This window comes from Cystoisospora suis, assembly GCF_002600585.1.
Source record: "Cystoisospora suis strain Wien I chromosome Unknown contig_4901, whole genome shotgun sequence".
Taxonomy (NCBI): domain Eukaryota; phylum Apicomplexa; class Conoidasida; order Eucoccidiorida; family Sarcocystidae; genus Cystoisospora; species Cystoisospora suis.
The window spans coordinates 17,336-33,839 of record NW_027157693.1 but is presented as its reverse complement, the minus strand read 5'-3'; the positions used below and the strand labels follow the sequence as shown (position 1 = coordinate 33,839).

General features: G+C 49.6%; 1 protein-coding gene across 1 annotated transcript in view; it reads left to right on the top strand.

Moving 5' to 3' along the window:
- Positions 1-1,072: 1,072 nt before the first annotated feature.
- CSUI_008645 (phd-finger domain-containing protein) overlaps positions 1,073-16,504 on the top strand; it is a 32,469-nt gene continuing 17,037 nt past the window's right edge. The window contains exons 1-4 of the mRNA XM_068068772.1: positions 1,073-9,939; positions 10,606-14,106; positions 15,122-15,301; positions 16,010-16,221. Of these exons, the coding sequence (XP_067919252.1) occupies positions 2,500-9,939; positions 10,606-14,106; positions 15,122-15,301; positions 16,010-16,221 (11,333 nt within the window). The 5' untranslated portion in view covers positions 1,073-2,499. The remainder of the gene's footprint in view (positions 9,940-10,605; positions 14,107-15,121; positions 15,302-16,009; positions 16,222-16,504) is intronic.

Below are 16,504 nucleotides of genomic sequence, written 5' to 3'. Positions count from 1 at the left end.
AAGGTCAGTGGATGGACTTTTGGCGCGCTGACACCGGTGATAGCTCAGTTGGTAGAGCGGCAGACTGTAGATGGTGCAGAAATCTGTTGGTCCCTGGTTCGATTCCGGGTCACCGGATGATATGTATTCTCCCTCGAAGCGTTGTACCGTGCGTACATGACCCTCCATCCTCGGTGATACCGGCGGTTCGACTAGAGCACGCAAGCCGCAGCAGCACACCCGCTCCTTATATGTGAAGCCAGGACGTTCAGAACTGCGAATTTTGGACCAGCTGACTGATCCTCCTCACCGGAGTCCCCGGTGCTCGCTAGTCGCGTATGTGATGATACTTTTGGTCTGTCAGGAAGACGTAACACCACCGGAGATGTATGAACCACACACGGACAACACGTTGGAAATGGGCAACACGCTTAGAACATACGCACGCCAGCTTCCTGCTCGGGGGACCCAGGTTGCGGGCTGGGGTTAGGGCGCTATTCTCCCTGTTGCCTTCCGGAGCATGCTACCAATGCTCTTGTAAAGCAGTTTTGAAAACGTCCCGTTCCTTTCTCCAAACAGGTGCAACTCACTGCAGGTAACTGGTGCTAGCGGACAACAGTCGGCGAAGGTAAGTACTTCGAAGGCTTCAAAACTTCCTCTCAGGTTCATGTGTACAAACAGGCGTAAGCTGGCTGGACTAGACAAAGCGGTCTCCCGAGTATTCACGTTACGATGCGTGACATGCATGGGTCGGGGCGGCTTATATTGGGAAGATGAAGAGACCAACTTTGTTAGCTGAAGTGACTCCATGGCGCGCGGAGCGAGACGCGCCTACTTGGTAAGATTGTATTGACCGGCACGCGAAGCGACCCAATCTGGTGACATTGGTGCGACAGTTGTCGCGCGCGGCAGCGGTCGGAACAGTAGCCGTGCTGATACGGTGTATTATGTGGTAGATGGACAGGCTTCGGAAGCGCTTTGTACCGGAACAAAGGCACCTGCTGCTGCTGCTCTTGATAAGGAGCGCCTCTGCTGCCCCTGTTGTGTCCATTATGGTCGCACCTTCTTCGCTGTTTTGGCTCTTTTTGTTTTGTGGGCCTTTCTATTTCTTTGGACTTCCTTCCTTGCTGAAGTCCCTTTAAAATTCTCATTTCCGGGCGTAGGCACGCTGCCTTTCCTTTTTGTTGGAGCTTTATTACCCGTCGCCCCCCCCGAGATACTGGGCTTTCGCGGTTGAAAAAAATGTATTCTTAATTAGCGTTTTTGTCACAAGCCACACGGGCCACAGAGGGGCGGCGAAGACGAGCCTTTCTTTTTCTTTTCCGACTTCCCTATTTCTCCACAGTGAGGCAAAAACAAATTGGACACCGGTTGCAGCTTCTTGGGTACTCTGTTTCCCTATTTTTTTCTTCTCCCGCCCGAGCTTCTCTCCTCGGTTGAGCAGGGTTGACAAGACGTCCGACTTCTTCTTTTACTACATCCGACCCCATAGTTCGCTTCTCAGGTAGTCTCGCCGTCTCGCGTCTTTCTCTTTTGCTTTCTGTTTTGCTCTGGAATGAGGACTCATTAGCTATCACTCCGCATCTTGTCTATTCAGTAATTTCTTTCATCTCCCTTCCTTCTTCTTTTTCTCGTCTTCNNTCATCTGGCAATGAAATACGGCAGACGGGTCTTGCATCTCTCCACTCGAGAGTGTCGGTAGTTTGCCGCGCTGCCGTCATTACTTTTTTTGTCTCTTTTCGTAGTCTAGGCCGTTTCTCTCTTTATATTCCGTCTCTTCGGCGTCAGGCAGGCGTTCAGTTGTGTCTCGTGATGGCATTTCGGCTGCGGAGGGCTTCGCATAGCCTTCTCTCTCTTGTGCTGTGACTCGCTTTGTATCCGTTTTGTCTCCTTTTTTCTCCGTTTTTACTTTTTTTCTGTACATCCTCACCACTCAGCACGTCTGTACGCTCTACCGTGGCCGATATTTTTGTCTGCCACTGGTATGCCCGTCATCAGGCTATCTTTTGACAAGGGCATAGACCGCAGCATGGGAGGTCTACGCAGCCACGGCTTTTCCTTAACACTGCTCAATGGGAGTTAGGGAAGTCCTTTCTCCCAAGCCGGAGAGACATGCCTGCTTTGTGTCTTCTGCCACGGCCTTGGAATTAGTCTCCCTCACATTATGGATCATGAGTTGGTCTCATGGCAGCTCAGGTTTCATTTGAAGTCACTCTTTGTCAAGTGTTGCCACACTCTGTCTAGGCGGTACGGCGGGGGACACCGTCGTTGAGCCTTTTTTTCGTCGGGTTCTGTCGAAGCATACGTCGTCTGCCTTAGGAGCCAGCGCTTGAGAAATAAGTTTCTTGAGAATGGAGGAAGTTCTCGTGCGACCGTCTTCACTCTTTTTCAGCACTCCCAGCACCTTGGTCTTTCAAACTCGGTTTCTGATATGCGTTGTACGTCTTCACTTTCGAGTGTATAGGTAAGAGGCTGTGGATTGTTCTGTTTTGCTTGGCCTTTTTCACNNGGGGCGGCACAATGGGGCCGCCACTGGCGGCGACAGATGCCGCAGTGTCTGCGCCAGCGAGCTCTTCTTCGGTTTCGGGGAGTTTAGTCGAGAACGAAGGACACACGACGGCTGTGTCTGGGAATCAGTTGGCGCCGTCCACAGAAGTGCGCGGCACATCCGAGCTGGGTTCCTCTGCGAGGACGTCACCACCCGTGTACTCTCCATGTACACAAGGTTCTTCGCGGGGAGAATCATCTTGCGATCCGTCTCTCTCGGGGGGGGCTGGATTGCCGTCTAAGGGGACTTCGACGACTGATCAGGTGCCAGGGAGTCCCTCTATTAGTTTATTGTCTATGCTTTCCTATGCTTCATCGTCACCTATGTTACTTTCTTCGCAACACACAAGCTCTTCTCCTCGTGAGGGGACGGAAGAGCCGACCGGAGGAGGGAGCAATATCCCTGCCATGTCCGATGAAGAAACGACTTCACGGGGAGGAAGGACAGCTGACCAGGAACAGTCATCACCTTCCGGTGTCGGGTCCGCTTCTACACGTCGTTCCTTTGTGAGCTCTTCTTCTCTCACATCGTCACGGATGGCGTTGCCAGCTACGCAGGGTTCTACCGAGGTGTCAGGTAATAGTAGGGGCCTCGGTGGAGTGAAGCCTGGTAATGGACTTGTAAGTAAGGAATCATGTGGAGCTGTGCACGGAAGCTCTCTACCCAGTGGAGATGGGTCATCGAGTGTTCCAGCACTTCCAGGGATCATACCAAGCAGCGGGGGAGGGGACGAGACGTCTCCTGCAACAGATGCTGAAGGATTTTTAATTCCTGACCCTCTTCCCTTGCCTTCTACTGGAAGTGTATCTGCAGGTACGGCGGCCGCCGCGCGCACTGACCAGAAGAAGGATGAGATAGCGACACGAGGACGACGCAGATCTGATTCTCCTCAAAGTGGAACAGCTGCTACTCAGCAGACACCTTCAGTCCCCCAAGCCACTCCTACTGCGGCTTTGAACGGCATTCCGTCATCTTCCCTTCAAGCTCTAGCTTCATCGTTTGCTACCAATCCCTCTTCACCCATACCTCCTTCTCTACACACAATGATGAACAACACTTTTGCCGCACATAACGCGGCGGCGTCTGCTCTCACGTCCGCGTCTTTATCACCTCAACCACAGCCCTCACCCTTTCAGGGTGTGGGGGGTGGTGCGTCTTTTCCGTCGGCTGCGGCTGCTGCAGCTGCTCTAGCGACCTCGGCAACCTTACCAGCTGCGTCGCCTCTTCCCTCGTCTCCGCAGCCATCTCTTGTTAATGTGTCCAGTAATCTCTTAAACCTCGCAGCGTCTGGCGTCGTTTCTTCGCCCTCAGCGGCAGCACTCCTTTCAGCTGCTTTAGCCCGTACCGCCCAAGGTACGACGTTTCCTTTCTCGTCTCCTATTCTTGTCCAGAAACCGAATTTCACCGCGACTCCGCGTTCCCCTTTCCCCACTCAAAGTCTTCCTTCGTTTGTCCCAACACCTACAAGTCTAATGGCTGCGGCATTGAAAAACGCCGGGTCACCAGCTTTCTCTCTTCAGTCTATTCAACAGTTACAACAGACCCGTCTCTTGGCGCCTCATCTGGATCCTAGCGTTATGACAACCCCTCAGTCCCATCCAAGTCTCCGTGCGGGTGCTTTAAACCCGAACAGTCTTTTCCCAACACATCAGGCAGCTGCAGCAAGTCACGCAACCCCCTTGGGAGGCGCGTCGAATCTTCTCATCACGCCTTCAGGAGGATTGATCAAGCCAAATACAGTGATAGGAGCCCCGCTCCTTTCTCCTCTTTCAGCCGCATGTCAGGGTCTCACGTTAACAGCGGCAGGAGTACACCCAGGGGTTGCGGGTGCAAGTGGTGGTCAGGCTCTTTCTCAGTTGGCTACAACAACAGGGAAAGTGGAGCCTCCTAATCGCATTGTCTCTCCTCCCAGCCATACAGAGACAGGGAGTATTAAGGGAGCGGTGGATGATGAGAAGACAACGACCACGACAACGCCTGCAGGGGGGACGACCTTCCCTGGTGAAGAAGACGGTGTATGTAGTGTATGTGTTGTCGGGGAGTGCGAGCAGCAAAACAATATTGTCTTTTGTGATGGGTGTGGGTGTGCGGTTCATCAGTTTTGTTATGGAGTAGTGGAGATCCCTGAAGGACCATGGTATTGCTCGCTGTGCACCTGGATTCGAAAATCGAGTAGGAAGACTGGCTCAGATCAACAGCAGCGCGGAGGGAGTGGCGGTGGTCATAGCTCTTCACAGCAGCAAGCCACGTCTCATCCATCAGGGACTACGTCTACAGGAGAGAATCATAACAAGGCAGCGTCTGCTTCATCATCATCGTCCGATTCTGGAGCAGGGGGGGGAGAAGAGGGGATAGAAAAGGATGTCGCACTTGAGGCGTTAAGTATCACCTGTCGATTGTGTGGTAAATCTGGAGGGGCCATGCGACGAGGTCCAGAGAAGTTATGGGTTCATAGCTGTTGTGTCTTGTTTTGTCGGTCAGGGCCTCAATTTCGCAAGACGCTCCAACTAGATGAACCGGTAGACATCCGGGCTTCTCTGGCTGTTGCTCGTGCCATGGGATGGCGATGTGCTATCTGTACAAAGCGTGAAGGGTATCCAATCCCATGTGGTTTTCGCGGATGCCAGAATCGCGTGCATGTGACGTGTGCGAGAGAGAAAAGATGCGTGTGCGTTATAACATCTCTCTGGGAAGGAGAATCAGAAGGCGTAGGACGTGAACGAGTATGGAAAGCTGTCTTTTGTCCCTCTCATAACGATTTGCGATCCATTGAATTGGCGAAACAATTTGAAAGAGAAAAACTTTTTTCTCATTCACTTCCGCCGGGGGGAGGGGGAGGGACAGCTGGGGCACCAGCTGCATCACCCCCAACAACACGATCGACAGGTTCATTCACGACTACGACGGCTGAGGCAATGAGACTTCATCTCATGCAGAATGGTCCTGGTGTATTACAGCCAGAGAAAGCGGACGGGGGAATCCATTCCCTCTTCAGTCGGGGTGATGATACAGCAGCAGCCTCAGCCATATCAGCCTTGGGGGCTCAAACTTTGGCAGCGACGTCATCTCATGCTGCGGCGGCTGATACCTCAGCGAGGCGTTTTCTTTCAGTTACTCCTCGTCCTCCAGCGACGCCGTCATCAAAGACGCTTGCGGGATTTTCAGGGGGCCAGCAGCAGGGAATAGGTTTAACGTTAATACCTCAACCTGGCAGGTTACTCGGTAGTGGAGACGATGCTGTCACCCGTGCGGGTACGCTGGCATCCTCTCTCCGATTAGGGACTCCTTCAACTTCTCCTTTTGGTCCCTTTTTCGCTCATCCACAATGTGGAGGGGGCGCGGCGTCTTCTTTGACAGCTGATGCACTTCAGAAACAGTTGCTTCAACAGGCAAGAGTTCTGTCCGCGAAGACAACAGCGGCTTTGAGCCTTGAGCAGCTCGGAGGTGGGGCCGCTACTACCCCAGCGGGGGGGGCAGCCACAAGTGCAGCCCGGCTAGCCGGACCTACAACATGTCTAGCCGGTGTCTTCACTCCTGGGGGGGAGACAACTGCAGGTAGTGGAAATGCTGGGATTCTTGCAGCGGGAGGTGTGGGGGTTGCCTCTCAACCGGGGACAGCAGCGTTCATCCAACCACATGCCGCTTCTGTACAGACAGCAGCTGTCTTGAATGGTGCTGGATTAAGTTTCTTTTCACCTCATCAGTTGTCAGGGGGACAACAGCAGGCAGTCGTTGCAGGGGGAGGGAAGACCACAACATGTGGTGGTATTGGGAGTGTGTTGACGTCATCTCCCTTGAGCTCGCAGCAGAGCTCCTTCGAGTTGAGTACGAATACGTCGTCTTCGGTGCATGCGTCATCCCATTCTGTTGATTCAAACACAGCATCTGCTGTTCTTGCCTCTTCTGGACTCAAGCCACCTGATTGTAAGGCGGCTCCTTCAACAGTTGTGACTCCAGCCCTTTCTGATACAGGCGTCTCAGCAAAGACATTGTCACATCCCTCTAATTTGCCTTCTACACTCTTAGGTTCTACCCGATCTGGTTCTGGACCGGCTCCTCCTTCTTCAGAGTCTGATGTCGTTACTACTGGCGTAAATGCCTCTTCTCCCCCTGCTCCGTCGTCATCTTCAACCTCGCTTCCCCCCTCTTCTCCTTTACCTGCACTTCGCGCTGGAAGTAAACGGGGAGGACGGGGACGTCTTCATCGGCCAGTTGTTCTTAGCTCATACAAAAACAGACATAGCTCGTCTGTTCCCGCATCGAGTGTGACGGCATCTTCAGCGGCAAATCGCTTAGGTGCAGGACCCCCACTAGGAGGGGGAGGAACAGGACCAGGGGGAGGTGGGGCACCTAGTGGAACAGTGGGAGGAGGTGTTCGAGGTGGTATGTCAGGAGTTTCAGGGGGAGATCTACCTGATGGTGCTGACATTACAGGGACAGCAGCAGGAACTCAAGTTCACGCGGCGGCGACAAGAGGAAGTCGAGTTCATTGGGGGCGATTTGATGCTCTCTTTCGTCGTGTTGCCGTAGGCCCTTTTGCAGACAGTGTCTTGGAAACCTTTAAGACAAGCCAGGAGAGACGTGTGGCTGTTGAAGAAGCTCGGGCTATAGAAAGTATTCTAGGAGCTCCACCTGTGTGTCCTGATTCTAAAGCATTATTCCATCCTCCCTTGGAAGATCAAGAGGTTGTTGAGAGTTTACTCGAAATGTATGTAAAGGAAGTCGAAGCTGCTGTAAAGAAATCAAGAGAGTTGAAGAGAACGCGCATGCGAATGCCATCAAAGGAAAAGAAGCAAAAGGAGATGCAACCCGAAGAGGAGATAGGAGGGGGGGATATTAGTGGTGGCAGCAGTAGATCAGATAAGAGCGAGGGGAAGAATGAAGCCCAACAACAAGAGAAGAATGCGGAGATCTCCAACGGAATAGTGCAAACAGCTGAAAGACTTGATTCGGAACCTGTTCATCTGAAGCAAAGTCGAACATTGTCCGGTTCACGAGGACAGAAGGAGGAGTCATCAGGCCAAGAAGAAGAGAACATCTGTAGTAACGGGGACCAACTTTCTTCACCATCGGCCTCTGCTCCGGTGCCCTCAGGAAGTTGCGGTACAGTCGAAATTTCAGGTTCCTCAGATGACAGGAATGATAACGTTCCATCTTCTTCATTGTCAGATACCCCCTCTACGTCACAAGATGTACAACAGAAGACAAAGCCCGTAGTTCTTGCTGGGAATGTTGTTTCTAGCCACGAGGAAGAAAAGCAAGAAGGAGGGAAGAAGTCATCTTCTGACTCCTGTCAACTCAACATAGACAATATCATGGTTGATCAAGAAGAAGAAGATGAAAAGGAGACTGAAGAGGACATTTCTTTGCCTCTTACAGCTCTTGTTGATTTTGGTCCTATAGCGGCGTGGCTTCTATTTGAAGCTATTCCCACAGACGGCCACGCATCAGATTACCAAGAAGAACAAGCTGTTATAGAACAGTTTTGTAATAGTGGGTTATCTTTCTTTCCACTTAGTCAGTCGACATCCTCGTCGAAATCCAAAGGTCATACGACTACGACTACTGGCCTCCCTATGGCCGATTCTTTCACAGGGGGAAAGGGGGGAGGGACTGGGTCTTCGTCTGTCTTGTCTTTTTCTTCAACCCATCGATTGCATGCCGCCACAACAGTAGGATCATCGATCAGTCCTACCAATCCACACGGGACAGCATCAAGTGTTTCTAGTGGCAGTTCCGTATCCTCCAGAGGGGGAGCAGCCCAGCCCGGCTCAGGTATACAGCTGCGGATCTCTCCATACAGTCATATGACAATATCAGGGGCAGGAGGAAGCGGACGGCGCACAAGTGCATCTTCTTCTTCTGTAGGAGGAGGAGGTGGCGGGGTATCGTCTGGACTTGTTCAAGAGTATGTTAGTCGAGTTGTTAATCCAGGGTATCATACAGAGGGAGGAGCCGTAGCCCCTAGTCATAGCTCAGATCATCATCGTGATACCTCTGTTAAGACGACAGTAGAACGCGATAAACATCAACGAAACCACCAGCGTAACAGTTCTTCTACCTCAGATCGTCCCCACGTGGGAAGAGGAACTAGAGAGCGGGTTGAATTAACTACTTCTCTGACTACGACTGAAGAAGATACATCGTTATCGTCGACATCACCCTCACCTTCCGTCGTTAAAAAGAGACGTTGCAGACTAACAGTTAAAGCCTTCAAGATTTTGACGTTCTATCAATTAACATACTGTAGACGACGATTACAACAAGTTCTACTGAGACCGGAGAAACATCCATTGTATCAGCAAGCTTTAAAGGCTGAGAAACAACAACGAGCGAGAAGAGATCAGTTAGCAAAGCTAGGTGAATTTGAAGAGGAGGAAGCCAGAGTTCTTCCTCTCATTAAACTCTGCTCTCTCCTTTCTGAGCGTGGTATTGACGCGAGTCTTGTAGAAAAAGAAGTAGTTCAACATGCTAAAGTGATCGCTGATTCATCATCCGCAGCCTTCTCCTCCTCCTCTGCTACTACGACTAGTGCCGGTGCTGTTGATACGGCAAAGGTGACGGGGGGTGAAGTAGGAAAGACAAGGGAAGGACATTCTTCTTCTCTTTCTGGTGGGAATGATGGGGCTTCGACAGCGGGAAGTATACCAGGTCAAGCTGTAGGAGGTCAGACTTCCCTGAACAGCAACAACAACAACATTCACCAGGTAGATGGCATCATGTCGGGAGAAAAGAATGGTTCTTCCGAATTGATGAGTACTACTTGGCCTAATGGCTCTGTGTCGTCTAATAGCAATACACCCGTAAGTAGGCAACAGAAGAAGTCTTTGGTCGATCCATCTCTTGATATGGGAGGAGGAATTCATGCTAGTCCAAGTATCCCTATGGCTCTCTTCAACTCAACGTCGCCTTCCTTGGGCGTTCAGCTGACTACAACCACAGGAGTAGAAGGACCAGCTCAGTCATCTCTAGTTGAGCAGCTTTTTCCAGGGTCCTCACGTTCACTGAAGAAACAGCGGGTGGGTGAGAGTACTCAGCCATCTATGATGTCTTCTTCATCTTCAGGATCAGTCTCTGTAGGGGAAACGAGTTCAACAGAGACTTTTTCAACACAACAACAGTCTATAGTGATGAGAATAACAGCTCCAGCAGGAGGAGGAGATGGGACACTTGGAGGAGGAGAACAAAGTAAACATGCGGTATCTGTAGGAGTCGGCTATAGGACAGGAACCCTTCCATCGTTTGAAGCAGGGGTGGGCCCAGGGGGGACAGGAGAGAATGGAGCCTCCGTCGTTATGGTTGGGGGACATCGGTGGTATATCCGACCGTGGGGATGGGAGGGAAGTCCTTATGCTGATCTAGTAGGAGGTGAAGATGACTTCGTTGGAATTCAGTGTGCTCAGTTTCTACAGGTAAGGAATGAGAAGGCTGGGAAAGTGTGTTCACGGGGAAGGGGAGTCTGTCCGACACGGACAGGAGAGGAGACAAAATGGAGGGTGGGGTGCAGAGGGTCATCGCCAATCAGAAGTATGGTGTGATCTGTAGGTACACCGCGTGATAGAGCTGATAGAGGAGGCGATGGTGTTCCGTCGACAGTGGAGAGACTGAACTTTCAAGACAACATGCAGTTTAGTTTTTCTTATAACAGCAGCCGGAGGAAATCTTGCTGGTATGTTTGAGCAAGGCAGTCGATCAGCCTATTTGTGGACTGCTATTTTCTTTCTCCTGTGAGTCATTTCCGGTATGGGAATCCACATTACTGCATTTCCCCTCTACCTCATTCCTAACGACGAGGGGGGGGGCGGGTGAGATGTTCGCTTCGTTCGTATAGTCTCATTGAATGCCCTAGTAGTTTGCTACTGAACATAGAGATGGGCATACAAGCTTCACGTACATACTTCTCCACAGAAACAGACGACGTGCATGTATCTATCGATTCTTCTATCTAATCTGATCTGTCTTCATGTCCAAGGAAGGGTTTTCACTCCTTTCTGCTTTCGTTGCGGATAAGCTACAGTTGTTTGTTTATATCCTTCATCTGTCCTCCGTCTGTTGGTCTTGTTGGTTTGATTTCTCAGGTCTCATCTGTCTTATCTCAAGACTTGCGTCGGCTAAAGTTTCATCTGCTTCAGTCCGTTTTAGAAGAAAATCGCCAGCCTCTCAAGATTGTAGATCGGCCTCAGTCTTCGGATCATCTTCTAGCTCGATATGCGTCGATGCATCGATGGTCACAGTTACGCCAACATGTCTGTGAAGGAGTTAAAGATATCCTTCCGCCACCACCGGTCGCTCCTCCTCCGTCTCCCCCTCCTGTTCCATCATCGTCATCTTCGGTGACGGCTGGTGGTGTCCCTTCGTCTTCATCAAGTCAACCGACGGGAGTTGAGAGTGGTACGGATGGTTCTAGTGATCTACCTTCATTTTCAGGAGTAGAAGGACGATGTCATCATAGTAGTGAGGCGGAGAGGAGCCCAGGGGGAGATACTATAAGGACACAGAACGTAGAAGGAGAGACAAGGAGGAGTGTCAATACATCAACAAATCTACAGACTGAAGATTCTTGTTCTCCTTCATCTTCTAAGCACCGTGATAAACATTTGTCAGAATGTTCGTCCTCGTCTCTCACTTCGGGTCGTAATGCGGAAGAAGGTGTGGGAGGAGTGCCCTCTTCTGAGAAGAAGAATAGTCAAGGAATGACGGGTGGTACTTCTTCCACAGGAACAGACCAAGGATCATCATCTTCTTCTTCATCTACCTCATCGGCTGGCTATGGAGGGGGAGAGATATTAACCCCCCCTGTACGTCTCTTGGATAGTTGTATTCCACCTGAGAAACAGAAGGAATCGTATTCTCAGAGACGACAATTGTATGAATCTAAAGCTCTTCAAGTTTCATCAGCTACAGATGCCAATGTCTGTGCTTTACTTCTCCAACAACAGCAGAAACTACAACATCAGTTAGGCTGTTTAACAGATCCTGTGGCTTCAGTTGCAGGGGCAGCGGGATGGGGTCTAGGGAGTATGGGAGTAGCTACATCGACAGCCTCAGAGGTCGAGAGAAGATTATTACTTGTCTTGAGTTCTTCTCCTGCTAGCCCTAGTCAGCGCCCTAACACCACCAGCTACCATGATGATCTGGTCACGAAGGATGAAGGGGGGGGGGATCTAGGCGAGTCGCCAGCATCTTCTTCTGCTTCTCCATCATTGAAGAGATCTGGGGAAGAAATCAGTGGAGCTGAAGCCGATCATCATCATGATGATACTCGTCAGAACAATGGTGATGATTGTTCTCCTATTCCTACTACCGCCATAAGCAAATCGTCGTGTGCTGTCTTCTCATCACCTTCGTCTGCGACCTCTGGTACCTCCGGCACAGGAGGGGTGACGACGATGATAGCCCGTGGCGAAACTACAGCAAGGAGAGAGGGTGATGCTAGAATTCAGCATCACAATACGTCTTGTGGAGATAGAAATCTCCATGTATATCCGCTCCGAAATGGAGAAGAAAGTCAAAGAGATGTGAAGAGTTATCCTCATCATCATAGTGAAGGAGGAGGGGGAATGAAGGGAGGAGGTGGAATGGATAACTTTGAACTGTCTGTTAGTGCCTTTCTCGCACATGGTGAAGAAGAAGAGAAACGATTCAGAGAAAAGAAGCAACCGGTATTGATGGCCCCAGGAGTTATCAATCCTCAAGGGCCGGGGGGAACTCCTTCCTCTCAACAAAACCCTATTTCATCATCATCTTCATCCCCTGTAGTCTCACCTCCGTATTCGTCTTCCACATCCGTTAGTCAAGCTTGTTCCACGTCTGTTCCTTGTAACAGTTCTCCGTCGCATCCTTGGAGAAAAGATAAGCTGAGAGGAGGTCATAGTAGTAGTACTAGCAATGGTAATAAGAGTCTTTCTAACGCCCCTCCGAGTCATCATGTAACTCCGGATAATCTACCGGTTTTGGTTGAGAGGGGGGGGGAGGAACAACAGCAGCACTCGAAAGAAGACAGTCGTGAAAGGAAACGAGGACAAGAAGATCTCTCGAAGAGAGGAGAACAGGAGAAAGAGGCGGCGCCAGTGAGTAGATCCAATGATACAAACACCTCCACATCGTGCTGTGAGAGAAATGAAAAGAATGAGAAAGGAGAGGTCAGGATAGTTACTGTTGAGAACGAGTGCGAAGGAGGGAAAGAAGAACAGGGCGAGAAGACAACCGAAGAAACAAATCAGCAAGATAAGATCTCGAGTGGAATTTCTAAGCGAGAGAAGACAACGGGCGGGGCAACTGAGAAGTCTTCAGAAGGCGAGGACAAAGAACAATCACAAGAAGAAGAAGTGGAAAAGAATGACGAACGGAAGTGCCAAGACGGTGGTACCAATTCCTCTCCTACTACACCTTCCATTCCACCGGTCACTTCCACAGCCGGGGAGGCTTGGGCAGATCTTCCATTATCTTCTTCGTCTTCTCAAACACGTTCGTCAGTCGATAAGGACGCAGACGTTTGTGCATCATCTCAACAAGAGAAGGAGGAAGACGTCGATCCTTGTAAAGATCAAGAAGGGAAAAGAAGGACTGCGATGGCTACTTCTCATCATACAGATACCACAGCCATCCTTCCTGCGACTCCTCATACGATGATATCAGATACTAGCTCCAATGATAAAGACGCGCCCCTTCAGAGTACACAAGAGCACGAGAGCCCTTCACCCGATAAGGCTGTGCCTTCTCTGATGAGTAAGGGAGATGCACGAGAAGGAGGAGACGACTCTCTTGTTCAAAATCATGTGGCCAGTGAAGCTCAGCGTGATAGACATAGCAATAGCTCATCACGCACTTCAACATCGCTGTCTGTGTCTTCTACTATACCCCCACCATCTGCTTCGGCTTCCCCTCAGCTGTCCCCGGCATTAGTCGACGGAACAGAAATAGGAGAAGGAAGCGTAGCACGGCAAGAAGGACAAGTCGCGCAAGCAACAACAGCCCGAGAAGATCCGATCCCTCCTTCGTCTCACTCTCTCATCTCTTCACCGACACCACCTGTGTTTCACTCTTCTTCAAAAGGGGGAACGAGGGGTGCAGTTGGAGCGACGGGAACAAGTCCTTCCGTGACAAGCCCTAGACATGTCACGCAGACCTCAGCCACCACCACGACCGCCACTCCGTCATCAGGGGGAAGTGGGGGTGCAGGGCTCCATAGTCACCATTCTCAGCAGCATCATCATCAACCTAGCATGATTCCAGTACCAGCAACGACAGTAGGGACAGGAGCAGGAAATCATTCAGGGACAGGAATAGGAGGCATTCTTGATGGAATAACACCAGGAGGAGGAGGGGCAGGGGGGACAACAGGGGGAGGTCTGTGTAATTGCTGTTGTGTCTGCTGGTTGTCGGAGCGTAGTCATCTCAATCCGATCCTATCATGCCTACGATGTCTTGTCACGGTTCATAAAAATTGCTATGGAGTAGGAAAGACAGGGGAAACTATCGAGGGAGATGACTGGATCTGCCGAAGATGTGAATTCGAGAAAAAAGGCCTTGGAACTCAATGGATGGTCATCTTCGAACCGATGAAAATACAATGCCAGGTAGGCCATCTCAAACAACAAACTCACAACATATAACTCCTTATCCAGCCCTATTCGTCTAGCTATCTACTTTTCATCCATCGATCTAGATATCTTCCCTAATTTATTTTCATCTATTTACCTATCTTCAATCTGTCTCCATCTATCTATCTACATGTACGTCACTTTTTGGTTGACACTATCGAACAGTGCCCATTCTTAGGTAGCCGTAGAGAGAACTTTTCCCGTATCTTTGTTCATGCTCCTTAATCAGAAGTTCCTAGATTTTAACCGACGACAGGTGATGTGATTTCACATATGACCAGAGTGCTGCAGCGATCAAGAAAGAAAAGAGTGTGCAGCAGGAGTTAGGCAAACGGGAAGAGACGACGTCTTTCTTCGTCTTGCATACAAACGAGACACATCATAATCTATATTGAAGGAAAAGAGAGGGGGGCAGTTCTGGTAGATTCCTCTTTTATCCCTCGGGCTATGTTCACTAGGAGTGTTACTGTTAGTATTGATAGGATAGGGGGTCTTATTCGAGGCGTCGCGCAGGTGGACATCGAGACTGATTTCGTGTTTTTGCTTAGATATCTTCTGTCTGCTTTCTTCGTTCGACGGGAAACCGTTCTGCACGTTGTGTAATTGGACGTGTAGTCATGCAATCATCCTTTCTGTCTTTTCTGCTGTCCAAATCGTTTTCATGAATCTGTCCAAGTGTTCTCTGTGAATCTCTAAATTGATTCTATTTACGTCTTCTCACTGCTAAGCCTCTACGCCGCTACATATAGATGTGAGAATGATTATCTTTACAGGTGTATATCCTCTTTATAGCCAGTTTCGAATGGTGTACGTACAGCGCAGAGAGAACGACTTTGCCTCCTCGTATTTGGTTTTTTCGTCTGTCCAGCCGTTACGTGAGGTTCGAAGTCTCTACATCTTTCTCTCTTATCATCTCCCTGGGTCTCTCTTCGTTGTTTTCTTCTCCTCACACTTTGTCATCGTGTTTTGCGTTCGTCCTTTCTTTCTTCAGATATGCGGCCTAGGTGGAGGTGCACTCAAACCAACGGTAGTAGGTACCTGGGTGCATGTCTTCTGCTCTTTATGGTTAGTCCCAGAAGCCACGTGTCTAGATTACTCGACCCTTGAACCATGGAACCTAGATGGAGTTGCACAATGGAGAAAAGACGCTCGATGTCGTCTGTGTGACCAAGTAAGTTGTTTCTATAGACGAGATAATGTGGAGCATCTCTTTGACTTCCCCGACAACTCACTGCCTTTTCGACAGATCTAGGTCTTTTTCTTCCATAATGATTCTCTGTGCGACAGACATGTTCTCTATTGCTGTTCTTCACCTTATGTCCACGCATAATATGATAAATGGAGGTCACTTGGGAGGTGTCTTCCTATATAGATATTCGAGGATCCTCAAGATCACAAGTAGACGCCTGTTGGCTTCAGAGGAGGAGGCATGAGTATCTTCATATTCTCCTGTTGAGATGATTTTGAGTCTCCTAGAAGATAAGTGGAGAAAGAAGGCAAGAGAGAGAAGTCACCCTGAAGACAAGCATGATTTGGGGGAAGGGGGGGACCGGTGGACGTCTCGTTCTCTACAACGACGACGACTGCTAGGACTATGAATCAAACATTGCAACCTGCTAAGGCCATGTATATAGACTAAGTCAGAGGAAAGCAACGAAGGAGAGAGAAATATGTAGCGATTTAGAATGTTTATCTATTCATTCATTTATCTAGATGTATCTGTCTCTGATCAATGTATGTATGGAGGTGCTGGTGTATCTCCTGGTGTATTACTCATAATGGTGTTCGTTGTATTACACTTGTCTTGGCCACTTGCCTACCTTGTTCTTTCTTTCATCGCAATCTTTTTGTTTTTTTTTCGGTTTCTTTTCTGTTCCAGGAAGTTGGCTATTGTGTGAGATGTGCGGAAGTAGGCTGCGAAGTTTGCTTTCACCCAATGTGCGCGTGGCTCTCCGGATTATCTTGCGAAGCGGAAAGTCTTCGAGGTCTTTTTCTCTCTTTCCGGGGATCGGTCGATCGATGCTTTCCTCGTCTTGTTGTCAGGGCATATTGCTATAAACACTCACCTGAATTTCTTGCAGATGGACGAAGGTAAGAAAAAGATGGAGATAGTGAGGGAAGAAGCTAGCCTTATCTTTTGTTATGAGTATCCTTAGGGAAATCGGCTCATCACATATATTTGTGGCAGGAAGTGAGTTGAATAGAACCACAAGTCGAAAAGGAGTAAAGTGCTGAAGACTCCTTTTAGAGAAGAGCACGGGTATGGGGAGTAGTATTACCCACATCAAAGATAGATAGATAGATAGATAAGACACAAGAAGAGACAGAATGGTAGACAACAAACGTACATAGAATGGTTGTTATATACATATAT